This window comes from Oryctolagus cuniculus, chromosome 15, assembly GCF_964237555.1.
Source record: "Oryctolagus cuniculus chromosome 15, mOryCun1.1, whole genome shotgun sequence".
NCBI classification, from domain to species: Eukaryota; Metazoa; Chordata; class Mammalia; order Lagomorpha; family Leporidae; genus Oryctolagus; species Oryctolagus cuniculus.
Window position 1 is genome coordinate 81,178,985 of NC_091446.1, and position 27,495 is coordinate 81,206,479.

General features: G+C 52.1%; 1 protein-coding gene across 9 annotated transcripts in view; it reads right to left on the reverse strand.

The window, feature by feature from the left end:
• Positions 1 to 1,782: 1,782 nt before the first annotated feature.
• Positions 1,783 to 27,495, reverse strand: part of FRMPD2 (FERM and PDZ domain containing 2) — a 116,677-nt gene continuing 90,964 nt past the window's right edge. For 4 of the 9 annotated variants that reach the window (XM_070058100.1, XM_070058099.1, XM_070058096.1 and 1 more), the window contains 7 exons: positions 24,306 to 24,399; positions 23,400 to 23,485; positions 21,504 to 21,651; positions 19,988 to 20,202; positions 17,421 to 17,519; positions 14,690 to 15,033; positions 4,556 to 7,635 (listed from right to left, as the gene is read on the reverse strand). In XM_070058100.1, the coding sequence (XP_069914201.1) occupies positions 7,302 to 7,635; positions 14,690 to 15,033; positions 17,421 to 17,519; positions 19,988 to 20,202; positions 21,504 to 21,651; positions 23,400 to 23,485; positions 24,306 to 24,399 (1,320 nt within the window). In that variant the 3' untranslated portion in view covers positions 4,556 to 7,301. The other 5 variants (XM_051837533.2, XM_070058101.1, XM_070058098.1 and 2 more) reach the window with 4 other exon arrangements.

The following is a 27,495-nucleotide window of genomic DNA, read 5'->3' on the forward strand; positions in this document are numbered from 1 at the left end:
GAACTGGGTTCTTCCCAATGTCATTCAGACTCAGTGCCTCCTCACCAGCCTGCACCCGTGCGTAGAAAGTCTTGGGCTGCTCCATAACCTTGAGCAGCCACTGGAGCAGTCCCATTCCAGTGAAAGACCCCCAGGTCTGGCTAATCCAACCCTTAGGCTCCCTCTGCCTCCAGGCTTGTGAAAGGGGCATCAACAGTCTCCTCTTTTCACACCCACACCCCCCTCTCCCCCAGACCCAGCGTCTGACACCTCTGCAGCTAGATTCTCCAGCCACAGGGGAGCTCAGCAGGAATTTTGAGCTGGCTGTTTCTCCAGAGACAAGCTTTCCTTGTCTCGGGGTGATGTTGCCCCTGGCCAGCAGCTTACAGCCCGGCCCTCCAGAGCTGCCAAAGTGCGTATGATATTTGTGCCGTAAATCAAGGCATCAGACGAATGGTAAGTGGAGGCTGGACTGGGGGCCTGGTTTTGTGCTCCAGCCTCTGTGTACTTCATCAGCCACAGAAGGGTGTTTCGGTGATTCTTACAAACGCAGTCTCTGTGAGAGCTGGGGCTTGGCTCCCTCTCTGCTTAGGGCCACTTTGCCCCTGCACGCTTTGCAGTGGCTGCAAGCTGTAGATGCACTTGGCTACACCCACCAACCTCCCATGCCCTTTCCCTCCTATGGGGATCGGCGGTTGGCTCCAGGGGCAGCCCCCTTGCTCTCCCACTGTGAATGCTGTTTCCGCCATCACCTCTCACCTCCAGATCACCCAGACACGTGTCAGATACTGAAGCCCTTGCACATGACACCTGTCAAGCCCTACAAATTATTCTCCTAAAGTCTTTTACCACATGTCCAGAGGAGAAAGAAAAGCACTTCATTCTACCACCCTCCCCCAAGGAGCAGAAGCAGATGTGGAAGGGGGAAATGCCAGAGCGTCCCAACCACTCTTTTCGGAGGAATGTTCCACGGCTGGCCTCTCACCTGCTAAATGCCTTGGGGCTCTGGGCAAGTAATCACCAGTGCTGTTGGCTTTCCATAAAGGTGACTTCTAAATCATGACTGTCATCGCAGGGAGAAGGGAGACTGTGCCGTGTGGGTGTCTCGGGCACAGAGCAGCATAGGAGAGAGTGGGAGAGAGTGGGGATCCCTCACAGGTACTCCAAGGAGCTCCCTCTGACTGTGAAATAGAGTGTATGGGGGATAGTTGAAGAATTGGTGGGGTTTGTCACTCAGCCAACAAAGAGTCTGATGAAGTGACACAGAGGGGGCACAGAATCCTTCCCTGTCCTCCCCTCCTCCACCCACAACCATGAATTTATGTCCACCTACACTGACCTCTGAACTCCTCTTCTCTCTTTGTATATCATGGTGTCATGGTGCAACTGACTTTATGGTGCCTGATACAGAAGCTCTTGTAGAGAGCATCATGTTCCTGCATTGCAATGGAATTCACATGACCCTACCTCAGAAAAAAAAAAAATCCCCCTGGGACACCCCATGTACCAAAAGATCTCAAATTCAAGATGGAAGACAAAACCGGTCACCAGGAAGGATTTTTCTCAACAGTCCCCTACTCAGTAAATGAGCCCACCATTCCTCTTCTCTTGGATCATCGGTGGTTTCCAAAGTGGTCCCAAGTTCTTATGTCTCCCACACTAATCCTCTCTCCACCCTACAAGCCAGCCTAATCTTCCTGGGGCTCAGTTCTGATTTTAACAACTACATGCCAAAATGCCAAGCCTCTTTTTTTAAGATTTGTTTATTTATTTATTTGAAAGTCAGAGCTACAGAGAGGCAGGGACAGAGAGAGACAGGTCTTCCATCTGCTGGTTCACTCCCTAGATGGCTGCAATGGCCACAGCTACACAGATCTGAAGCCAGGAGCATCCTCCAGGTCTCCCACATGGGTGTAGGGGCCCAAGGACTTGGTCCATTTTCCACTGCTATCCCAGGCCATAGCAGGGAGCTGGATCAGAAGTGGAGCAGCCGGGTCTCAAACCACTGTCCATATGGGATGCTGGCACTGCAGGCGGTAGTTTTATCTGCTACGCCATAATGCCAGCCCCACCAAGCCTCTTCATTCACACTCTGTACGCCCCTCATCCTCCTTATCCATTGGCCCCTCTCCTTATCCTAGCCCCATGTGCCCCTCCGTCTGCTCCTGTGTCCCGGTCACCTCCTCCTATGCCCTGCATGCTGAGTGCTGTAACAACCTCTCCTCTCAGAGGAATGCTTGGCTGCCCCAACCAAGACTTTCCCCCAGCAGGATGGATATTCCCTTTTGTCAAAAAAATAACCCCTGCTTCCTATACAACATTGATCTCTAGGCCATCATTCCAGCATCAGTCCCACTGGTTATGATGCTGGTTCGTATGTTTTGGTTTTACCTCCTTTGCCAGAAGGAAGCCCCCATAGGGCAATCCCCAGCCACATCCGTCTCTATCCCTGGGACCCTGCTTGTAGTTGGACAGTCAGTGCTCAGTGAATGTGTGCCACGCTGAAATGGAGCAGAGACAGAGACGGCTGCTCCAAAGCTCTTCCCTGTTTCTTTCCTTCTGAATTATTTGACTGTTGAGTTCTTACTGTGCAGTGGAGTTATATGTAGCTGAGGCATGGAATTGGCTTTAGTCTATTACAATTAATGGGAAATACTACACGTGTCACGGGGATGGCGCTGGCTATATAACTGGGCTATTGGAGAATCAAAGTCAGTACTCTCCTTTGGTAGTTTTCTGTAACACCCATCCCAGCAGTGTGGAGCAGCCATGGCCTGGAGAAAGCGGTCTTGAGAAGCTCCCTCTTTTTCCATTGCATGCTTTAAATTGTTAAATGGTTGAGTACTCCTTTGCAGTTAGAAGAAATGATACAGATGAGCACCTGTACCCTTACCCAGTTTGTCCCAACAGTAACATCTTGCAAACCGACAGTTCAGTCTCACAGCTACCGTATTGCAGTGACAAAATCCATCCGTCTTGTCCAGATTGTCTTAGTTTTATTTAAATGCAAGTACATGTGTGTGTAAATTCTATCCGATGTATCACGTGGGTGGGTTAACATATCCACTGCCACAGTGAACACGCAACCATCCCGTCACCACAGGAGCCCTCTTTCACAACCACATCCACTTCCCCCCTGTCCCACCTCTCCTCCCCACCCCCCCTTGACTTCTGCTGATCACAGATCTGTTCTCCACTTCCACCATTTTGTCGATTTAAATGGAATCATACTTGTACTGCCTTTGGGGACTGGCCTAACTCCCAGAGTTCCGCCCAAGCATGAGAGTACTAAGAGTTCACTCCCTGCCACACAGATTTCCACATTTTGCTTAACCAGTCGCATAGCTGAAGGACGTCTGAGTTGTTTGCAGTTTGGAGTTATTACAAATCAAGTTGCTGTGAATATTTGTATGCAGGGGCTTGTGCAAAAAAACTTTTAATTTCTCTAGAATTAATGTCCCAGGTGCAGTTTCTGGGTCTTCTGGCAATGGTGTGTTTAGTTGTATGTTACCTTTTCCCCATTGGATGCACTGGCAACCATTTTCTCTGTATCTCCACAAGCATTTGGTGTTGTCACTGATTTTACCAGTCTGACACCTGAGTAGGGATGTCTTATTGTGGTTTTATTTTGCATTTTCCCGAAGGCTCGAGGGTTGCACTTATTTACATCCCTATATCATCTTCGGTGAAGTTCCATTCATGTCCTGCTTATTTTTGAATTTGATTTACATTTTACTATTGAATGCTTTTAATTCTTTATATATTCTAGATACAAGTCCTTTGTTGGGTCTGTGGTTTGCAGCGACTTTCCCCCAGGGTGTAACTTGTCTTTTCCTATAATTTTTAAACATGTTTTGGCAAAGTCATAAGCTCACAGTACTAAAACGGAGGAAATTTTATCTGATTATGACATCTAGGAGATGGGCACGTCCTTAGGTTATGTTCTCAAGAGAAGGTTGGTTATACAGGCTCAGCTGGGGAGGGGAAGGCAGTGTGCTGTGGCATAGCAGGTTAAGCTTCCACCTGCAGCGCCAGCATCCCATACCGGTGCTTGTTCATGTCCCAGCTGCTCCTCTTCCAGTCCAGCTCCCTGCTAATAGCCTGAGGAAGCAGTGGAAATTGGCCAAGACCCGTGGTAGATTCTATCCAGGGAACTGGGGGCACTTTGATAACCACAGAAACTCCTCTGTCCAGCGAGGGACTGAGCAGTGTGGACTGGCGCATTGCATCCACGCTGGAAAGTGTGTGCCGGTGCAAGGCCTCGGTTGCTTCTCTAACTCCTTTCAGGTAGGGAAGCCAACTTGTACGCCCACCCCCCCCCCCCACACACACAACACCCAATGCTTTGCTTAATATACATCGTAGAACCCACAAGAAGGTCACAGCCACTATGCAAAATGAAAATGGCAGGTGCGATGTTTTTGCAGTTAGGCCCTGACAAAGCAGGCCAGGGTCTCCAGTCCAGGTCACCTTCTCAGGGATCCGCAGTGGCACAGCTGGCAGCCACGTCCTCTGGACCAAGGTCACCTGCAGGATCACCAGGGACCACAGGTTCTGCCTCTGTGCTCACCTGGAACAGTAAGCAGCTCTGGGTGAGTGCCTTACCCCTGACTAGGGCCTTCCCCAAACAGAACAGGTCCACCCTCTCCTTGGTCCCACTGCATCATGGGAGTTGCTTTCAATCTCATAAAAGAGAAATTGTGGAGGTGCTTTAGAGGAAAAAGTAGGACTCCTGCCACTTGACGGAGGGATGGGCTTGTTATATAAACTCACGTGCAGAGACACTTTCTCGGGGCAATGGGGGAAGGTGCCAAAGTGGAATGAGACAGCTGTAGTGTGAAGCCACCTGCCACCTCTGCTCACTGTTTGATCTTGGGCGAAGGAAATCAGCTTGCTAAGCCTGTTTGTAACAGAGGAGCGAGCAGCCCATTGCAGCGTGACGTGATGAGTACATTAGATCGCCGGAAGAGACAGCCTTTATCCTATTACTGCCTCAGAGACTGAGAGGGGCAAGCAGCATGATTCGTGATGTCAGTTTAGAGGATGCGCTGCTTCAAGGTCCCCACGTGCCACTGGCGTGGATGGCAGAGGTCCCTAAGCTCTGGGGCATTACAGACCCCGCTGAGAAGTTAAGGAATAGGAAGAGCTGCTCCTTTTCCCGAAGCAGCACATGGCTAATATTCTAGATGTGAGACTCCACGGTGCCATGAAACACGTCTGTGAGCTGCTCTGGGGGCCCAGGCTAGGAACTCACACCTTGAGCACTCGATGCCTGCATGCCACTCTCTGCCAGCAGCAGGTGCATGGAGGGTGAGACTTGCTGTCCCAAAGTACAGGCCAAGGGGCCATGGCAGGCTTGAGCTAACTGTAACCCGATCCCGACCCCCTCACCATACATGAGGACTTCTCCCCAGCCTGTCCCACACAGCGTGTTGGGGCACAAGACCAACTGCCTGGTTCTTTTGTCTGTTGGGGGGAAAATAACTCAGCAGGCCTGAACCCACTCAGATGGTGACATCACCTCAACTTCATTCACGACTTATGACAAAAATAGCTAATCCTTTGCGAGTGCATTGGCACCTGGCCCTGACGAGAAGAGCAAGAGGTGAGGTTGGTGATCTCCGTTTGACAGGCAGCTGAGCTGTGGATGATTGGCAAGTCATTTGCTGTAGGTCATCCAGCTAGGCTGGGGCAGAGCCAGGCCATGAACCAGAGCCCTCCAGCCTCTCCGCCCTGCCATCAGCACTTGTGACCATGGCTGCCTGCGTAGAGTCTGGCTGCAGACACATGTGGCTCTTTTTGGCTTCCCGGTGGCCCAGCCTTCTGCTTGCAGCTCCCCAGCCCAGAGGAGCCGCCTCCAGGAAATCTGCCCTCCCCAGCGAAGCCGCCCCCTGCTTGTTCCGCACTTCTGTGAATCCATCACGGACCTGCTCAGCCTTGTCAGAGAGTCCAGCATGCCCGTAAATGGCCGTGCGTGGTCTTCAAAGCTTCTGGAATCTTCCACTCTGTTAACTAATGGCTTCTTAGTCCCGATAAGCACCAGCCTCTTATCTCACTGGCAGAATCTCAAATACTCACTCTCCTTGTCAGCCTGCCTGCCAGTGTGCCCAGAGGATCCAGTTCGATCATTTGTGGTGACTGAGCTGCCTCCCATAGAGCCGGGAAGACGTAGCTGGGACAGGAGGCAGTGGAGTGCAGGAGCACGTTTCACTGAGCCCCAGATCTTCACAAACCAATGTCTGCCTCATTAACTTTCGGGGTGCCTTGAGGAGGTACTGCTGTCAAAGCTTCTGGAGCATTCTGCGTGCACCCTGCCCCTGGAAGTCCACACATTATAGGGACTTCACTGCCGTGTGGGCCGCCTCACGTCCCCCAGCCCTGCAGTCTAACAGCTCCGTGGCACGTGCCCCTGCCATGTCTTCCTCAGACGCTCTGACCCCCACCCGGTGGCCTAGTCCCTTTGCATGAACAGTCTCTGGTCTGTCCCCAGCGACAGTGGCCCAACAAGAGGGCCCATTCCACGACAGAGAGGCCTGTCTCTCAAATGCACCTAGCCCTAGGCCAGACAGAAAACAGGATTGGCCAGTGATGGGCAGCAGCCCCGCCCACCCCACCCCACCCCCCAAGACAGAGAGGCCTGAGGAGAGATGGGGCAGGCACCCTGTGCTGGAGGCAGCCCACAGGTGCCCTCAACTGTGGGCCATGGCTGAGACTGGGCTGTGAAGTCTTTTCATTTTTTAAAGATGTATTTATTTATTATTTGTTTGAAAGGCAGAGTAACACAGAGAGAGGGGGAGAGACAGAGGGAAAGAAAGTGAGAGAGTTTCATCCACTGGTTCACTCCCCCAAATGGCCACAACAGCCAGGGCTGGGCCAGACCAAAGCCAGGAGCCTGGAACTCCATCCGGGTCTCCCATATGGATGGCAGGAGCCCAAGCACTTGAGGCGTCTTCTGCTGCCTTCCCAGGAGCATTGGCAGGGAGCTGGAGTGGAAGTGGAGCAGCCAGGATTGGAAAACCAGTGCTCATATGGGATGCCATTGCCACAGGTGCAACTTAACCCACTGCGCCATGACGCCAGGCCTGGCTGTGAACTCTGACTGGGTAGAGACCTCAGCAAGCCCCAGATGTGTCGTGTGTAAAACGGGGCGATGGCAGTCCTGGTCCTGTCCTGTCATCATCATGGAACATGCACCACAGTGGGTAGTCGGTGACAATAGCTACCAGGGTGGCCCCCAGCAGGGATGCCGGGGAAACTGGGGATGCTCGTGGCCCATCTCCCCAGCCAAAGTGCAAACACTGTGCCCACAAGAGAGCTCAGCCTCATCTCGCCTCCCCCAGGCTGGGTGATACCCACCGGAGGCCGTCACCATCGCCATCGCCATCGCCATCCGTATCCACAGGCTCCTCTATGTCTTCCCATTCGTCTTCACTCCCATGACAGCTTTCTGGAGGCCAAGGCTCTGGGAGGGAGGCCCAGGAACAGAACTGAGGCAAGGGGATGGTGCCTGCATCTGCCTCCAGACAGTCTCTGCAGGGGAGCTGGCCTTCAGATGCAGGGTCAATAGTCAGGTAGTCTTCATCCCCCCAGGCGGGAGAAGGGGCTTCAGATGGAGGGCACGAGCCCCCTTCTTCATCGTCCTTGTCCGATTCATTGCTGGAAAACAGAAACCCCTGTGCCTCCCAGCCTTGATCAGAGATCCCTTGCCCCCTTCTCCCTGCCTTCCAGAATGTTCACAACGATGCATCCTGTGAGGCCCAGCCAGAGTTCAGACAGCTCCTGTCCGAGACGGCTCCAAGCACCAGCAAGCAGACAGTGAATAAGGCATGGCCCCCGCTCTGGAGGGAGCCCCCAGTTTATTTTTTTTTTTTGACAGGTAGAGTTAGACAGTGAGAGAGATAGAGAGAAAGGCCTTCCTTCCATTGGTTCACCCCTCAAATGGCTGCTACGGCCAGCGCTGCGTGGATCCAAAGCCCGGATCCAGGTGCTTCTTCCTGGTCTCCCATGCAGGTGCAGGGCCCAAGCATTTGGGCCATCCTCCACTGCCTTCCCGGGCCACAGCAGAGAGCCAGACTGGAAGAGGAGTAGCCGGGACTAGAACCCGGAGCCCATATGGGATGCCAGCACCGCAGACGGAGGATTAACCAAGTGAGCCGCAGCACCGGCCCAGCTCCAGTTTAAAAAGAAGAAACAGCAGGAAACAAATGCCACTGTCCAGAGGTGTAAGTGCAACGGTGCTGGCAGCCCAGGGCATTATGGGAGCTGGTTGGGAGAGCACCTTACCAAGGCGAGGAGACCAGGATAGGGTGGGGGCACAGCATGGCAGACAGAGCTGCAACCCAGGTCTCAGACACACTCCTCGCAGAGCCCATCCGACCCTGGATGAGTTTATTGATTTCTCTGGAACCTCAGCGTTTTTGCATTTGAAACACAGGAAGGAAAAAAAAAAAAACCCACGTGGGATGTCTGGGATGCTTCAACCAAACACTTCCAATGCCGCCCTCCCGTGGCTCCTGGCGCAGAGGCTGAGATGCTATTATTACAGCTGCGATGACTACTGTTTCAGTAGAGGAATTAGAAAGAGCCTGAGAAGGGGGCTGGGCGCAGCTCAACTTTCAAAGCCCTTCGCATAAATACCGGGCCCCTCCCCAGAAACGCGCTGAAAGAGTGCGTGTTTCTCGAGGCCACCAGCTGGACTCCCCACGTCACGGGAGGGACACAGGACGCAGAGGCGCGGCGAAGCTGCTATCTGGCGAGGCAGCTGCAGATGCAAAGGTGAGAGAGTCGGCCTTCCCCGGAGCCGCCCCCAGATCCCCACGCAGGCCTCTGGTTAGAAAGAGCAGTCCGTGCACGGCGCTGCCAACATGCAGAGAGGGTGCTCAGAAAAGACCGCTGGCAAGTCTGGTTAGAGAGGACGAAAAGGAAAATCTAAGAGAAAAGCACAAAGATTTAGCTTTTTAGCAACCACACAGTACCTCGGTCTCCAGCCCTGCGCTCCAACCAAGGGACTGTCCCCTGTCCTGCAACGCCCCTTCCTCTTCACATCACAAATCCGCAGGCCTCCAGAGGTCTGTCCCCCTCCCTGGTAGAGCCGGGACTCTCTATCCCACCCCGAGCTTTCTGCCAATGAGACAGTATTCCCGCTCCTGAGAGCTACCAGGGACCTGTCTGAGTGTATCTTGTGTTGTAGAGAGGGGACATCCACGCACGTTATCTCAAAGAATAGGCCATCTGCCTGTTCCCCAGGCAGATAGGGTGTCTGGCAGGTTGGATTTGCAGTGGCTCCAACACATCAAGGCAGAGAACTCTGACGGACTGCTAGATTTGAAGCTCAAGTGATAAACCTGAGCTAGACACCAATATGAGGTCACCGCGTCAAGTTCCTAGGAGGCGGAATTAAAAGATAAGTTTACTTTGGCCCTAAAAATTCCATGCAGATGTGTGTGTGTCCCATTTTCCTTACCCATTCATCTGATAACAGGCATCTTGATTGATTCCATAGCTTGGCTATTGCAGATTGTGCTACAATGAAGACAGTGGTACAGGTGCCTGTTTGGTTTGAGTTTCTGACTTTTGGACATTTACTCATATAGTGGCATCGCTGGGTCAAAGGGCACTTCTCTCTCAATATTTCATGAAATCTCCATTCTGTTTTCCCTAGTGGCTATACTAATTTACAGTCCCACCAACAGAGTGCAAGGGGTCCCTTTTCTCTACATCCTCACCAGCATTTTTAATTTTTATTTTACTCTATCAATAGTAATTCTTTTTATTAATAATCATTCTATATACATATCTGTTGGTCATTTGTATTTCTTCTTTTAAGAAGTGTCGATTCAGACCCTTTGCCCATTTCTTAACTCGACTAGTTGGGTTTTCTTCTTGAGGTTTTTTGGTTGTTTTTGTTTTTGTTTTTAGTGCCCTGTATACTCTGCATTTTAATCCTTCGTCAACTTGCAAATCTTTCCTCCCATTCCAGCTCTGCTCACTTGTCAGCCTCATCCCTCGATACGACACTGGTGTCACACCTGACCTGACAGCTGCAGTTGAGTTAGACCTTTCGACTGCTAATTATCTTTTACTATTCCAGGAACAGCACTCTCCCCCAAATGGTATCAGTAACTTCGGGGTCATTTCAAGGACTTTTGCTTCATTTTGCATTTTTTTTTTTTTTGGACAGGCAGAGTTAGACAGTGAGAGAGAGAGAGAGAGAGAAAAAAGTCTTCCTTTTTCCATTGGTTCACCCCTCAAATGGCTGCTACAGCCGGCGCTGAAACCAGGAATCAAGTGCTTCCTCCTGGTCTCCCATGGGGTGCAGGGCTCAAGCACCTGGGCCATCCTCCACTGCACTCCCGGGCCACAGCAGAGAGCTGGCCTGGAAGAAGGGCAACCGGGACAGAATCCGGCGCCCCAACCGGGATTAGAACCCGGTGTGCCGGTGCCGCAGGCGGAGGATTAGCCTATTGAGCCACGGCGCCGGCTTCATTTTGCATTCTGAAATGGACATGGAGACTTACATCATCACTTGCTGAACAGACAAGCATTTCACTTACATGAATTCAACTACATATGCTAGGCCAAAGTTATAGATACACACTAACAGGAAGTTCAAAGAGTCTACGGGAAATGGAATTACACGTTGTTTATTTTGGTGCAAAAATTTTTGAAATCCAGGGAGTTTTTTTCACCAGATGCATCTGCCGTGAACTTTCTGAAGACCTCTCTCAGGTGCTTACGTGTGTAGAGACAGAGACAGAGAAATACTTTTACTCATTCTGCAAGGACCAAGTGAAATACACTTATTTAGAGAACTGAATCCTGCATCTCCTCAGTCGGTCTCTTGTCCTGAGACCAGACTCTAAACACTTTGCACACAGCCTGGCCCATAATGCAAGCCTCCAGAATTCATAGGAGATTGTTTCAAAGGAGAAGTGAGCTGCTTCCTCCCTGGGGAGACAACAGCACCCCAGCTCCCAGAGTGCTGTCCAAGGCTAGTGTGGCTTGATGTGGATCTCTCCTTACGCCCTCACTTCAGAAACTAGCCATGCGTAAGATGCCACTTCAGCCAAGTCTTCCCTCTGGAAGGCACACCCATGAAAATGCAGGGCTGGGGCCAGCGCTGTGGCACAGTAGGTTAATCCTCAGCCTGCAGTGCCTGCATCCCATATGGGCGCCGGTTCTAGTCCCAGCTGCTCCACTTCTGATCCAGCTCTCGGCTATGGCCTGGGAAAGCAGGAGAAGATGGCCCAAGTCCTTGGGCCCCTGCACCCACATGGGAGACTGGGCAGAAGCACCTGGCTCCTGGTTTTGGATCGACACAGCTCTGTCCATTGCAGCCATTTGGGGAGTGAACCAGCAGATGGAAGACCTTTCTCTCTGTCTCTCCCTCTCACTCTCTATAACTCTACCTCTCAAAAAAATAAATAAAAAAAATTTTTTTAAATGCAGTGCTCTGCTTTATGACAATGTGCCTTACACAGATCTACACGGTACAGCCAAGTCTCCGGGTGTGGCGTGCAGAAACGCAAAGAAGGCAACGTGAAACACAATCTTCTCCACGAATATTTGCTGGGGCGCTGGCAGCCGTCAGCAGTAGGAAGTAGCCACCCGGCAGACGGCAAATTCTGGCAATTTGCTGGGAATGGCAACCAATGGGACCTGTGCTTTAAGGGAAAACAGCTTAGGAAAGGGAAAGCAGAGATGTGTGCTGAGTTCCTGCGTGTGTCAGGCGCGGTGACAATGCTCCGCCCTGGGCGTCTGCTTTCAAACCGACCCTCTGAAACTGCCCTGGTCCTCGTGTGCCCCTGCGAGAAGTCCATCTCCAGGCTCACAGGCAGGCAGCAGAGCTGAAAGACTGGGAAGTCACCATGCTCTTCTTGTTCTAAATTGCAGAAATGGAGTTTGACTGGCAGATGCCACAAGCAAAGAGACAGTTGGGCTGAGACGGCCAATTCAGACACTTCAAGGGGTCCACAGAGAGTCACGGTTCTGCTCTGGAGTCCCACTCCTGAGGCTACTGGGGCTCCCAGAGCTAGGGTCTCCGTTTCACTGGGCATGCACTACATGTTTCTTCCTGTAGGGGGCGATCGCTAACTATGTGTGTGTGAAATGCAAACCTACTATCCCCTTGCTGTAAGAGAACTGAACCGGTTTTAAGTCCTTTCTGCCAGTGGAAGAGAAAATAAGGGAGAAATGGAGCCAGGAAATGAGAAGGAGCAGAATGCCCGCATCACGAGGAAGCAAGAGGAAGGGAGAGGTGTTGGCCACAGAGGGAGCAGTGCTGGGAACACTCAGGCTGCCTGGACCACATGGCCGTGGGCATGTGGCAATGACAACAGACTGAAGATCAGAAGTTTTGTTGCGATGTCCTGGAAGAGCCCCCTGGAGTCTTGTGTGACTCAAGAGAGCAAGCCCTCCAACGGTGATAGATTGTGGACATCTGGTATACCCTTGCAAGGAAGGGGCACTCAGCCAAAGGCCATTTGACTCAGGGAAAAAAAAACAGTAATGTGATGTTTCTTCCAGAGTGTCAGGACTTACAAAGAGAAGATTCAGAGAGGTCGACTGCCTGTTAATACGAGGAAATACTCTCTGATCAACAACTACGTGATAGTAAAATGGGTTTCCATGGTTGAGTAAAAGCTGGGACCCCTTCTCCCAGGAGGCTACAAAGCAGACTCCAGCATGGAGGAGGAGGTGAGAGCTGATCATTGGATGCTGGACAAGCTGACGCTCCGTGATGCCATGAATGAAACACTGAGTGCCTATGTTAATCATCACATGTATACAATTTTAATAACTACTGACTATCATAGCAAGTAAAATTCCCAGCTGGTACCTAAGCCTAGAGCCCTTTCACAACCCAGCTCGCAGGGTCCCTGTTCATCACCCCACACTCCTGAGCAGCAACACGCAGCCCTGTTCTCACAGGGAAGTGGTTTTCTGTGCTCGTCCTCACGTGGATCTCTGCAGGCTATGTCCTTTATCATTTTATCAAGTACGTCTGAGGACTAGTGCCTGGAGTGCAATCATAAGGAAGCAGCAGTACATCTGCGTTCATCCGTTTCAGACAATGACAATGAACATCAGTGACAAATGTGCTCACCTATCCTACTCTGCCTGCAGATGGGTTGGGTTTTGCAAGGTTAGCACAGGGCTCTTTAAAACATTGTGTCTGCCTGCTTTAGGGGAACCTCTCTTCTGTCTGCCTCAGCTCTCCCTGGGCCTAAGGGTGCTGGTGCACTCTTTCCTAGAGTGGTCCCTAGGGATCCATTGGGCATCAGCTCCAGGACCCCTTTCAGATACCAAGATGTCGCTCCCCGTCTTCGTGGAGGAACGACACAGGACCCTGCGCTGTTCTTTCGTCTGCTCGGCCCTCCCCGGGTTTGCTGCTGGTTCTTCCCGGGTTGGCTGCCGTCCCTTCCACCTCCGTGGAAGGGCAGTTCCCCCTGCCACTTTCCCCACTTCCTCAGGGGAGCGGCACACCGCCGGCCGGCTCGCTCGGGGGGTGCACAGGTGTTCCTTCAGATAGATGTTCCCCTTAGATGTTCCTGGTGCATGTTGTCTCTCTCCTCCTTTATAGTCCTCTTCCACCAATCCCAACTCTGCTACCCACACGCCGAGTACGCTGCTCTCCTCCAATCAGGAGCAAGCTCCTGCTGTTTATTGGTTGAACTGGAGGCAGCTGTGTAGAAGCTGTTTTCTCCTCTCCCAGCACCATATTGTGGGAGAGCAGATGCATAGAATAAGTCTTAATTCCAGTAACAGTCTAGTCCGAGTTGCTCCCCACACCAAGATCTGCAGCTGCTCAAGTCTTTCACATTATTAAATGTGCGGTATTTGCCTGGTACCTAGGCGCATCCTCTTGTCTGCTCTGAATCATCTCCAGATGACCTATAATACCCAATGCAATGTAAATGCTATGCAAATCGTCGTTATGGTGCAATCTTTAGGAAATAATAGCAAGCCAGAAAAGTCTACATGTTCAGGACAGGTGCAGTTTGTTTTAGGGTTTGGGGGGTGATTGTCAGTGCACAGTTGGTTGAATCCATGGACGTGAAAGCTGCAGTTTTGAGGCCAACATTGTGGTGCAATGGGTCAAGCCACTGTCTACAATGCTGGCACCTCATATGGGTGCTGGTTTGAACCCTGGCTGCTCTACCTCCAATCCAGCTCCATGCTAGTGCACCTAGGAGGGCAGCAGATAATGGCCCATGTAACTGGTCCCCTGCCACCCACGTAGGAGACCTGGATGGAGTTCCAGATTCCTGGCTTTGGTCTGGCCCAGCTCTGGCCATTGCAGCCGTTTGGGCAGTGAACCAATGGACAGAAGATAGTGGTCTCTCTCTCTCTCTCTCTCTCTCCCTCTCTCTTTGTAATTCTGCCTTTCCAATAAATAAATAGATATATATTTTTAAAAACAGGCCATGAGGGATGAAAAAGTTTGTGTTCTGGGAAAAATCCCAGAACATCTGTAGCTTCCGGGACATATTGGAGATAATTGTAGTCTCAGTCAGGTTTGCTCCCCCAAATCTCACAGGCGGTGGCTCCAAACTTTGTTTTTCTCTTGTGTCTGCCACCCTTCCTAATGCCTAGAACTGTGCTGGGTACTAGGAGTATCTGACCACAGTTACTGACTGCTTGATTGGAATTGTCTAGCAATGCCATGCACGTGATTTACCAAAAGGTCTGCAAACCACAGGATTCTTACCTCCCAAGTCTCCGGAGGTCACAAACAGAATAGCAGTGCTGCCTCATGTCCCTTTCCAATGCGGTAGGCATTGGCGGTGCCTCCTTGTCTCGGCGAAGTCTGCATAAGTGAGGTTGGGACTCCGGGGCATGTGTCAAGGAGCTGGCCCAGGGCCTCTCTCTGCCTTGGCCCCCTTGCGCCTCTCTGAGAGCCTTTTGCAATGGCTCTGCCATGAGACCCAGGCATTCCCCCGTGTCGGGGGAGGCGCTGTCCCTCCAGCTCTCCTCCCGATCCAGACTGGGGCTCTGCTCTGAGTCAGTACATGCTGCCCTGGAGAATTCTCTGTCTGCCGAGGGTGCAGGTGTCTGCGAAAAGAAATCCAAGTGATTATTGCCCCCGTGGCACACACTGAGCAAACTCTAAAGATTTTCTTTTAAAGATTTATTTATTTTATTTGAAAGTCAGAGTTACACAGAGAGAGAAGGAGAGACAGAGAGAGAGAAGTCTTCCATCCGCTGGTTCACTCTCCAATTGGCTGCAATGGCCAGAGCTGCGCCGATCCGAAGCCAGGAGCCAGGAGCTTCTTCTGGGTCTCCCTCGAAAGCGCAGGGGCCCAAGGGCTTGGGCCATCTTCCACTGCTTTCCTAGGCCATAGCAAAGAGCTGGATTGGAAGTGGAGCAGCCAGGACTCAAACTGGTGCCCATATGGGATGCTGGCACTGCAGGCAGTGGCTTTATTCACTGTGCCAGAGTGCTGGCCTCTAAAGACGCTTTTTTTTTTTAAAGAGTAAAAAGCCAGGGCCGGCGCTATGGTATAAATGTTAAGCGTCTGCCTGAGAGCTGGCATCCCATATGGGTGCCAGTTCGAGTCCCGGCTGCTCCACTTCTGATCCAGCTCCCTGCTAATGTGCCTGGAAAAGCAACAGAAGATGGCCCAAGTGCTTGGGCCCTGGCACTCACGTGGGAGACCTGGAAGAAGCTCCTGGTTCCTGGCTTGCAGCCATCTGGGAAGTGAATCAATACATGGAATCTCTCTCTCTCTCTCTCTCTCCCCCCCCCTTCTCTCTCTCTCTCTCCTTCTCTCTCCATATCTCCGCCTTTCAAAAACTCAAGGGAGATAGTTCATGAGCTGGAGGCCATACCTCCCCTGCCCCCCATGTAATCCTATCAACCCACCTGTCAATCAGACTATGTAACTCCTCCCCATTTTGGAGTGCAGGAGAGGCTTGGTGAAGGGGAGGGCTCTCTTCCTCTCTTTCTCTCTCTCTCTCTCTCTCTCTCTCTCTCTCTCCCCACCCCACTTGGGGATCCAGGGATAGACTGATACAGAAGTCCCTCTTTTCCCTTCCTTGGCCCACACTCCCTTAATAAAGCCCCCATGTTCTTGTGTATTTTCACTCCATAAATATGCCATATCACTCTGCGCATCGTGTTTGTGTCTACTTGGAATTCTACTCTAGGTAAAAAGCAAGAGCCTGACATAGGAGCTTGGGCCTGACCTAGCCCAAACACCAGGAGTGCCAGTTCCTGCAGGTTCACCACCAGCTCCTCCCCAGGAACTACACCTTACTCATGGGCACACCTCAGCCAAAATTAAGCAACCCACACCCCAGGGCTGGCGGAGGCCAGGGTCACGGGCACAGGCTCTGCTGCCATGACTTAGGACAGTTCTGAGAGGCAGCCCAGCTGCAGACCCAGGGCGTCAGTGCAGGAGGCCCCAGCTGCAGCTGCACCACACTGGCCTCTCCTTGCCCCCCACCCCCACCCTAACAGGCAATCCCCCAAGGCCTGGCCCCACAGACCTTGACTGTGCCACAGGATCTGCCGCCTGGGGACCCCACAGCTTTATGTGCCACCTTGGCTAGGCCACGACACTCATATATTTGGACAAGCACCAGGCTAGATACTGCCAGGAAGGTATTTTTTTTTTAAGTGTAGTTGATGTTAAACTCAGTAGACTCCAAGGAAAGCAAATTGCCTTCCAGAATGTGGTGGACCTTAGGCAGGCTGTTGAAAGCCTTAAAGACTTCCTGGAGGAAGAGGCAATGCGCCCTCTGTCTCTCCTGGCTTGAGTGTCTACACCAACTCTCCCCAGGCCTCCCACCTTGTGGGTCTGTCTTGTGAGTTTCAGACTTGCCGCCCCCCACCCTAACCCCATAATCGGTGAGCTGATTCCTTAAAATCACTCTCTGGCTCTATAAACATACACACCTCATTGGTTCTGTGTCTGCAAAAAAGCCAGAGTAACACAAACATCAAGGTAAAACTCCTGGGTTTTAAATGAGCCCTGTGGCTGTTTGCTGGGCACGGACTATAAATGCCTGATTCGTGATTCATCCAGCGCATTCCTCCGGATGGAAATGCCTGTTGAAAATGTCAGGAGAGGCAGAGGCAGGGAAGAGGAAGGAGCTGGCGAAGATCCAGGCCCGCCCGAGCTTGTCACAGACTCACTGAGGTTTGGGGACAGCTGTTTTCCTGTGAAAGATGATGGCATTGAACTCGACCGACAAACAGCCTTGAGCATTTCAGGATCACCAGACAGGGAAAGGAGTGCCTGCCAGAAACCAGGTAAGGAGCGCAGAGGTGCGCCTCTTACCTGCCAGCCAGGTAAGGACAGCAGAGGTGCCCTCTTACCTGCCAGAAACCAGGTAAGGACAGCAGAGGTGCCCTCTTACCTGCCAGCCAGGTAAGGACAGCAGAGGTGCCCTCTTACCTGCCAGCCAGGTAAGGACAGCAGAGGTGCGCCTCTTACCTGCCAGCCAGGCTCCACATCAGCCAGTGTACCTGCGGGGGGTCGGCACAGGAGGAGCGTGACTTCCTCTGGGGCCGCTCGCAGTAGGTGGAGCACCTCCTACGAGAAACCCAGCCCCCCAGTTAGGTCTGGGCTGGCATCACAGGGGAGCATCTTCTCTGAGTCCCCCGGGGGCTCCACACCCCCTCCACCTCCACCTGGATCAGTTTCTCGGCTCCAGAAAGCTTTGGGAAACACCACTATGGACCTGACTTTCCCGAGTGCAAGGTTCCTGGACGAGTGGCATTCAGCCCCCACAGAGGCAATGCGCAGATGCTGGGCTGTGCCCTGGGGCAGCATCCACCAGAATTGGTGCCTCCTCTTCAGCAAGTGACAGAGGGACTCAAACGAATGGCTGTTCCCTTCTCTCCCCACCTCCCCCCATGTCTGGGTTCTACCTCCTCAATTTCTGAAGCCTGACCTGGCTCTGAGCCCCCTGCAAGGCTGGGCGTGGGCCCTGGGAAACTCTCATCTCTTCACTGCTCCTGTCCTCTCCAGTGTCCCCTTCCTCTTTCTTCCACATTGCAAAAGGGTGGGGCCTGCACCGTAGTGCAATAGGTTAATCCTCTGCCTGCAGCGCTGGCATCCCATATGGGCGCCGGTTCTAGTCCCGGCTGCTCCTCTTCCAATCCAGCTCTCTGCTGCGGCCTGGGAAAGCAGAAGAAGATCGCCCAAGTCCTTGGGCCCCTGCACCCATGTGGGAGACCCGGAAGAAGCTCCTGGCTCCTGGCTTCGGATCAGTGCAGCTCCAGCTGTTGTGGCCATTTGGGGAATGAACCAGCAGATGGAAGACCTTTCTCTCTGTCTCTCCCTCTCACTCTTTATAACTCTCTCTCTCAAATAAATAATAAATAAAAATCTTTTTTTAAAAAAGGGTGGTCTTCCCAAAAAGCAGCTGTAAGCAGGTGCCTCCTCCCAGGCTGCATCCCTTTCTGGCTCACCTTGCTCTGGGGGGAAGCCCCAAGGCCGGCACATAGACTCTGTTCTGATCTGTGCTGCCTCTTGCTGCAGCTCACTGGCACCCACACTCACTCCCTTCTGTACCCACATCCTAAGCTCCCACCATTTGGGACCCCAAGCTCCAAGCCACCCTTTCAATGCCCAGGGCACAAGTTTGCTTTGGCAGCTCCTACTTCCTATCACAGAAAAAATTCTCAACCTCTTAGCACCGTGGACCTTTCATCCTGGATAACTCTCTGTTGGGACACCTGTCCTGGGCCTTATAGGTACTCAGCAGCCTCTCTGGTCTCTAGTTATCAGTAGCTTCCATCAGCATCTTTGGACTTGGCCAACTGTCCCCTGAGAGGCAAAACTATCTTGGCAGGGGGCTGGCGCTGTGGTGTAGCAGGTAAAGCTACCTGCAGCGCCGGCATCCCATATGGGCGCCGGCTCAAGTCCCAGCTGTTCCACTTCTGATCCAGCTCACTGCTATGGCCTGGGAAAGCAGTGGAAGATGGCCCAAGTCCCTGGGCCCCTGTACCCACGTGGGAGACCTGGAAGAAGCTCCTGGCTTTGGATCAGCCCAGCTCTGGCTGTTACAGCCATCTGGGGAGTGAACCAGCAGATGGAAGACCTCTCTGTCTGTAACTCTGCCTCTCAAATAAATAAATAATCCTTTAAAAAAAAATCTCAGCTTGAGCACCACGGCTGCTGCAGACCTGGCTTAGTCCCCCTGGCTGCCCAGGGCGCCCCCCTTTGCTGGCTCCTGGGGTAGCACCATGCACGGACTTTCACATCTGTCTACACCTCGCCGTGATCTCTGAGGCTCAGGGGCTGTCCCTCCACGTTTGTCCATCCTGCTTAGTGTGCCTGGGATGTGAGGCTTCCAGCCTGGCTCTGCCCAGAGGAGCCTGGGCAGGGACCAGAGGCTTTCTGACTACCGCCCATCGGGGCTGCCGCAGGACTCCTGTGTCCCTCGGCTAACATCACATCACGTGTCACATTAGGGAGCCCCCTCCACCCAACTGCAACCGATCTCTCAGTTCCTAGGGCTGGGTCAATGCACCTTCCTACCCCGCTTTGGGCTTAGGGGGCTGCTACAGCCCACGGTGACACTCTCTCGGGCTTCCCCTCAGCCTGATCACCCCTTTACTAAGCTCTCCTTGAATTACTCCATTTGTGCCAGGATCCTCACTCATATATACAATGTTTCCTTGAGATTTGGAGCTGTAAACATTGAGAAGAGTCTCTCTCTCTCTCTCTCTCTCTCTCTCTCTCTCTCTCTCACACACACACACACACACACTTTCTTGGATCATAGGCAGGACAGAGCAGAACCACGGGTCAAAATTGCACATTTAGCGGAGGGACCGGAAGGAGAGCAGAAGGGTGCCCCCTCTCGCCTGCCCACTCCACGCTGCCTTGCGCACCATATGCTAAGAGACCTTCAGCCAGCGCAAATTCAAGGCCATGGAGAAGGACAATTTAACATGGGAACGGTCTGCCCGTCGCTGCCTCTGTGTGATCAGCGTCCAGCGCGGGCCAAGGTCAGCGTGCACACCCAGCTGCATTCCTCGAGGCCCCAGCACCTGGAAGACAAGGCCTTCGGTGGACCTTCCGTTCACTGCCAGGATGATGTCACCCACGGCGATGGCCCCGTGCTCCTCAGCTGGCTGCCCTGGAAAGAGCCTCTTAATCCTCATGAGATCATTGCTGGAGTGGCTGCAGCTGTCTCTCTCCACCTGCACGAAGCTGAAGCCCAAACCGTTGGTGTTCTTTTTCAGTTTGACTTCAAACTTGGGACCTGTATTGTGGGATGTTGATAAAAATAAATCCTTCAGGTCACGACAACTCAATGCAAACTGCTGAGCAGACAAATGACTTCTGCTTTACATAGAAAGATTTCATTCACTAACATTTAGGCATTTAGGATGGAGTCCTATAGACACATTACAGATCATTGCTACCCAATAGAAGCATGATGTGAGCTGCAGGTACAAACTGCAGATGTTGCAAAGTTCTCACATAGCTGTGTAAAAGGAGGGGCCGGCATTGTGGTGCAGCGGGTAAAGCTACCACCTGCGACACAGGCATCCCATAGGAGCACCAGTTTGAGTCCTGGCTGCTCCACTTCCAACCCAGCTCCCTGCTAATGCACCTGGGAAAGCAGCAGAGGATGGACCCAGTGCTCTGGCCCCTGCTGTCCACATGGGAGACCCCGATGGAGCTGTCAGCATCCGTCGAGGCCAGAATGGAAGCATCTAAGGCAGGCAGGTGGGGGAGTGTGGTATGGCCAGGTCCACCCTTGCCAGCCGGGCCCCTGGCTCATTTTGTCATCAGTTTCTCAAGGTCCCAGGAGATGGTGTACAGGAGGCAGAAATGCAAAACAGACCTGGTTCAAACGCAAGTCTCCCTCTTCCATCCCACCCATCACTCTGCCTCTGGCCACCTTGCACTCTATCTGCCTCATACCGTCGCAGCTAGACAGGATACCCTTACAACGGGACTCGAGCCTGGGTAAGCTTCAGATCACAACACACTAAGGAAATGCACATTTTCCTAGCCGCCAGAAGAGATCGCAAGGGGGTGCCAAGAGGCAACCCACAAAGCTGGACGATTGTGCCCCCCTCAACTGACCATGGGTTTGCTTTGCAAGGTGATGCTGAGAGCAAGTCAAGATGCCTGGCCCGTCTTCCACCTCGCAGCCTGCCCCATCCGTGCCCTTAGCTGGAATGTAGAGCCAAAAGGGTCAGAAAATGCACGTCCTCTCTCTTCAATTTCACCCCTGAACACTTAGCAGAACACTTAGCAGAAACAGTCATATTCCAGCAGCTGCTAAGAGGGCCGAGACAGGCCTAGGGGCAGAAGGGCACCAGTCAGCCTTTGAGGACGATGCATCTGTCTTGCAGAGACACAGCCCATTAGACTGGCTCCCACCGCAGCTGAAAGCCAGCCCCATGGTGGTCGCCACTGCTCAGTTTGTTGTTGTTTTTTGGGGGGTTGGGGGTACCCAGAGGAAGGCTTCCTGCCTTTCCCTTTTGACTTGACAATTTAAAAGCAGCATGTGATGACATGACAACAGTAACATCAATTCTCTCTCCTCACCATCTGTCACCGAGACACAGCTCGCGGGCCTGCCAGGCATGGCTGTTACCAAGGAAACAGCCGCCTGTCCATCTCCCGTTCGGTCATTAGCAGAAGGACACTGCTGTGCGGGCCTGGCACTTCTTCTCTCTAAGACCAGGCTGGCCACCTAGAAGGAAGGGTGCACAGACTCAGTTCACATTGCAGATGGCAGGCAGGAGGCACGCCCTCCACGCCACCCTGCAAATGCTTCCTGAGTCTCTGAGGCTTCCAGGAAGCTGCTTCATTTGAATCTCAAAGCGAAATCTCCAGATTCTCCTGTGTGTTGGGATCCAGAGTTTTTACTGGCACTTGTCTTGCACACGTGCACCTGGAGGGAACACATGTACCCCCAGTTCGGCACAGGCAGTGCCAGCCTCCTCTGCTCCCCTCACTCCCCATCGCTTCTCCTCCTCCTGGTTCTCACTAAAACATTCTTCCCCTCGCATTTGTCCCTGGGAACACAGAACCTCTCCCCCATTGGCCTCCCAGGGGCCACCCACAGATGGGTCCAGCTCTCCCCGCTCTGCCCTGCCAGGACCCATCTGGTGTCTAAGCTTGCAAGCTTCCCAGTAGAAACAGGTTCCCTCTCCCAGTGCCCAGCAGGACCACAGCAAGCTCCAGGTAACTTGGTTTACTGGACCACACTGTCCCCACCTCTGTTGGCCCACCCCACCGTGGCTGCCAATGGACTGGTCTGATGCAGACACTGGACATGCCGCACCCTTGAGGAAAAACCTCCAATGTTTTGCATCATCCATAACCCATGCCCATAGCACAGCATCCCAGGCCTATTGCCAGTCCACCTCCTCCTCCCTCTCTGCTTTGATGCCCCGCCCTTCTTCCCCACTACGCTGGGTGCCCTTGTCACTCAACGCGTGTTTCCAGAACCAGCGGCCAGATGTCACCTGGAAGCTTTTCAGAAACACCAGGCTTCCCTGCAGAAGACTTGGCCCAGCCTCCTGCCTTCTGCCGCCATTGTCAGTCAGCACCAGGCCTGAGACTGGAGTGACAATCCCTACTTGTCATCGCCGCCAGCAGGTCATGCCAGGGCCCTCCCGAACCAAGTTCATCAGCAAAGGTCTGAAGAACTGTTCTCAAGGCCTGTCAATCAAGGCCACGCATAAAAGCAATCTCCACTGCAAACGGAGGAAGCCAAAGGAGGCCAGAACCTGACCTTGGCTGGAAGCGCCCTCCGTCACTCCTGCTGTCTCTGCTGACTGCTGGGTTAGCAAGAGGGGGTGATGCCAGCTCTGTGGCTCAGGACACTGGGGCGATTAAAGGCTCTCACGCTCAGATAGAGGACCACACGCAGCGTGCAGACATGCCTGGGTGGGCACCACAGGGGACACAGTATACAATGGGTGGATGCCTCTGGCATCCCGGATCTCTATACCATTGAGATAAAAAGAATCCCAGGAAAGCCCACCCAGGCCCTAGCAGGTGGAAACTCAGGGTGATGGGGAACAGCATGAGCTGGCGGGGTGGGATGAGGGTCACCGTGGCCAGAGGCAGGGAGGTGAAAGGGCCTGAGAGCAGATGGACACTCTGATCGGCTGGGCTGGAGCAGGGTGTGGGGGGCGCCACCAGGGCCGGGCTGGAGACGTCACCGTCTCCGTCTCTCAGCTCTGTTCTGCTGTCTGATTCCGGGATCTAGGCAGGCAACAAGCAGGCTCGTCAAGGCTATTTATAGGGGGTGAGGCTTTCTGCTTGGAAACATCTGGGTGATGCCTCCTGCATTTCCCATTCCCACAGGAAAGCAAAAGAAGAGGAAGAAGAGAAAGGGAATAAAACAGAGAAGAAACGTTGCCTCCTCCCACCTGGCGCACCTGTAGATTCTGATGTTCTGGAAAGCTCTAGAAGGAAGGGAACACTCACCTGGCCAGGGCCCTTGAGGCACTGCACAGCCTGCTTGTGGGTGAGGCCACACAGACTCACGCCATCCACCTGCAGGAGCCGGTCACCTGGGAAGCGGATGCGTGTTAAGTCTTGAGCTTGTGGGGCTGCAGGAAGGACCCTGTGGACAGCACCCTGCCCAGCACCCTCTGGGTGGCCTGGAGGAAAGGGGGCAGGACACAGAGGTGCAGGTGTCCCTGCAGAGTTAGCAGCGGCCGGCCTGAGCCTGAAGGCGGCCACCTCTCCGAGCATGCTCCCTGCCTCCTGAGACAGACATCAGACTGATGCTATCAAAGCCTTTCTATTATTGGCTCACAGTGTGGTTGAACCAGCACTGGTCAAACGGAGCCTTCCTCCTGTTTTCCCGTGAAATGTTTTTTTGAAAGTATTTTCAAGTTGTTGTGGGGTAATATTTATATCTCTAGGGATTTTTTTTTAATTTCAAAAAAAGATCAGGACACTGGAATTTCAGAGGAAACAGAGATATATGAGAAATCTCAGGTATCGTTTTGGGCTCAAATAGGACCGTTTAGGAGAACAGTAAAAAGCCATCCTTCTGAGCAGTGAGACAGGAGGCAGGGCAGAGAGAAGACTCGCCAGCATGCACGCCCTCCACAGACGGGGACCCAATGCCAGCTCTGCGTTCTAAGGAAAGCAAGACTCTGTCCCATGAAGGCCAAACAGGAACACTCGAGCGTCTTTTGCATCTCTCACCTTCTCTCTCCCTATCACCTTATGCTTCCCAAAGGACTGTCACCCACATCGGACCTGAAGTGTAGAGTGAGGGGCGGGGCAAGGTCAGAGGCTGTGGGTCGGAGGACCCACCCCCGGTCCAGGGTCTTTGCACGGAGCTCCCCGCCAGCACGCGCACCACCACGTCAGCCTCACCCTGCAGGATCTGCCCTTCCTTGTCAGCAGGTCCCCCGGGAATGATGGATTTCACGTAGATGCCTCCGTAGAGTGCACTTGTGTTAACGCCACCCTAGGGGGAACACAAAAGGAAAAATTCACCACCTGTTTGCTCCCTCCCGGGCAAGGAGGGGGCCGCTCTCCAACCTTCCTGGCTAAGGAGCCTCCCCCATCCATCGGCTGTGCCGATGTGCCATCTCTGTCTGATGCATCTGTATTCATTTGTTTAGACTGTTCTCTGCTGAGCCGTGAAGTTGGGTGTGTACGCGGAGTGTGACAACCCGATCCGCCCTCGGGCTCTGCAGGTGCTCCGTCTGTGGATTCAAACGACCGCAGATGGAACACATCTTTTAAAATGAACACACACACACTTCCCTTCTCATCATTATCCCCCAAGCAATACAGTACCACAAACGCGTACATAGCACTGGCGTTGTTTTAGGTTTCGACAGTCATCTAAAGATGATTTAACGTGTACAGGAGGACCCTGCAGGTTCTGTGCAAAGACTGCCACTTTATATAAGGCGCTTGAGCATCAGAAGATTTGGGTGCCCACGAGAGTCCTAACCCCCTGCAGATCTGAGAGATGACTATATCAGTCACAAAATGGAGTCACAGCTCACTTCCTTTATCGCCGTGGATCAAGATCCAACTATGTTTTTCTTCCAATTTACCGTGTGCATGCATACACCCTATAGACAGATTTGCACACCAATGGCACCATTTCATTTCTGTGGTCTCTTTGAACCTCCTCCTTCACGAATGCTCGCCTCTTTACTCATGTCTGCCACCACCACCCAACCCCAGCACAGGTAACACACTGACAACTGCTCAGAACCGGGTGTGTATCCACAGCTCCTTCCACACGTCTCTCTGTGCTCACGACATCCCCTAGAGAAGGCTAAAGAAAAGGCTGGCTAAGCTTCAAGATGGGCACCCAAGCCAGCAACCGAGTGACCCTGAAGCCTGTGGATTTCTTTGTCCGTGAAAGTGAATTTCTTTATTTTGGGGAAAAGTTTGAGAATTAGCTATAAGCCAGGGAAAAACAAACAGAAAAAGCAAGGGCGTGCTCTTTTTTTAAAGATTTTATTTATTTATTTGAGAGGTAGTGTTACAGACAGTGAGAGGGAGAGACAGAGAGAAAGGTCTTCCCTCCGTTGGTTCACTCCCCAAATGGCTGCAACAGCTGGAACTGTGCCGATCCAAAGCCAGGAGCCAGGAGCTTCTTTGGGGTCTCCCATCTGGGTGCAGGGACCCAAGGACTTAGGCCATCTTCCACTGCTTTCCCAGGCCATAGCAGAGAGCTGGATTGAGAGAGGAGCAGCCGGGACTAGAACTGGCACCCACATGGGTTGCCAGCACCGCAGGCGGAGGATTAACCTACTGCACCATGGCACTGGTCCCAGAAAGGTGTTTATATAACTCCATATATACACACATGTGTGTTTATATAACTCCATATAACATGGAGTTCAAGGCAGACATCATAAAATGAGGGTAAAGGGGAATATTAATATGTAAGGGTTGTAACATGGCAAAGATAGCAGTTATAAATATCTATGTACCAAATAACAGGCCACCATATTTCTGGCTATGTATGGGTGTGTATTTACATATATTTATTGGGGGAGGGGGTGAAGCTGCGGATGAAAGATCTCTTTCTCTCTCTGTCTCTCCCTCTCTCTCTAACTCTACTTTTCAAGTAAATAAAATACATCTTTTTTTTAAAAAAAAAAAAGGTTGGTAGAAAAATGAAATTTAAAGATGTTTATTTTGTTTAAAAAACTGAAATCAAGCTATGGTTTTTCATGATATGCATTTGCCATGAACTTTCCAAAGACCCTTCATATGCATGGATTTCAACTGTTTTTTGGGACCAAAGTAAATTTCCATTTAAATGCCATTTTCTGTGGACTGTCGGAAGGACCCCTGTATTTCTGTGGGCCAAGGCCAAGCATGTGCTTCATTGTAATGGACGTTAGCAGATGGCACCGCCTAACCGAATGTGAATACTCATTTAATTGCTCACACTTCTCCAAGCTTTGTGTAAGAGCGCCCTGTCTTTGCATTCCATCGGTTATATTTGGCCAAGCGCATGGATATAAAGTTAAAAATTTTCATTTCAACCTCATTTGTGGAGTCTTCCAGCTTTTCCTGGGTTTTAGTGCTTTTGTTCCTTTAATGGCCATTTGGATTTGAACAAGCCGTTTCAAGAATTATTTTTGAAACTCAATTCCCCCAAGGAAAATCACAGTTTCTTGCCAGCCAAAGGAAATCACCAACCTCCTCTCAGTATATGAATAATCTACACATGAATAATCCCACACTTAGCAAGTTTTTCAGACGAGAGATTGCTATGTTTGGTGTCTGATCGGATCGTTATCCCAAGCCAAGAATAAATTGACCATACTTGGTACCAGACTGTTCACGTGGACTCATGAGCCTTATCTGTCTGTTTCTTACTTGCTTCCTTAAAATCATCTACTGATGACAGGTTCATGGCAGGCCGATGGTGCGGCGATCCAGGAATCCCTGCGTAAGAACACCATCAGGTAGGAGAGCAAGGAGCGACTCACTCACTCCTCTCTCGGGTTTCCTTTGGAGGTTTTCTTTGTTCATGGCATTTCCTTCCCTGCTAGGAAACCCATTGTGTTTCCACTCAACAATTGAATGCAACAATGACATGTCTAAAGTCTAGACCCATTCAAGGACCTCAAGGTTAACTTTCAATGCTCAGTTATAAAAAGCAACACCGGGGACCAGCACTGTGGCGCAGCGGGTTCACATCCTGGCCTGAAGCACCGGCATCCCATATGGGCACCGGTTCGAGACCCGGCTGCTCCACTTCCAATCCAGCTCTCTGCTATGGCCTGGGAAAGCAGTGGAAGATGGCCCAAGTGCTTGAGCCCCTGCACCCACATGAGAGACCTGGAAGAAGCTCCTGGCTCCTGGCTTCAGATCAGCGCAGCTCTGGCCATTGTGGCCAATTGGGGAGTGAACCAGAGGATGGAAGAACTCTCTCTCTCTCTCCCTCTCTCTCTCTCTCTCTCTCTGCCTCTCCTTCTCTCTCTGTAACTCCAACTTTCAAATAAATAAATAAATCTTAAAAAAAAAAAAAAAGCAACACCAGGGCCAATGCTGTGGCATAGCAGGTAAAGCCACCATGGGA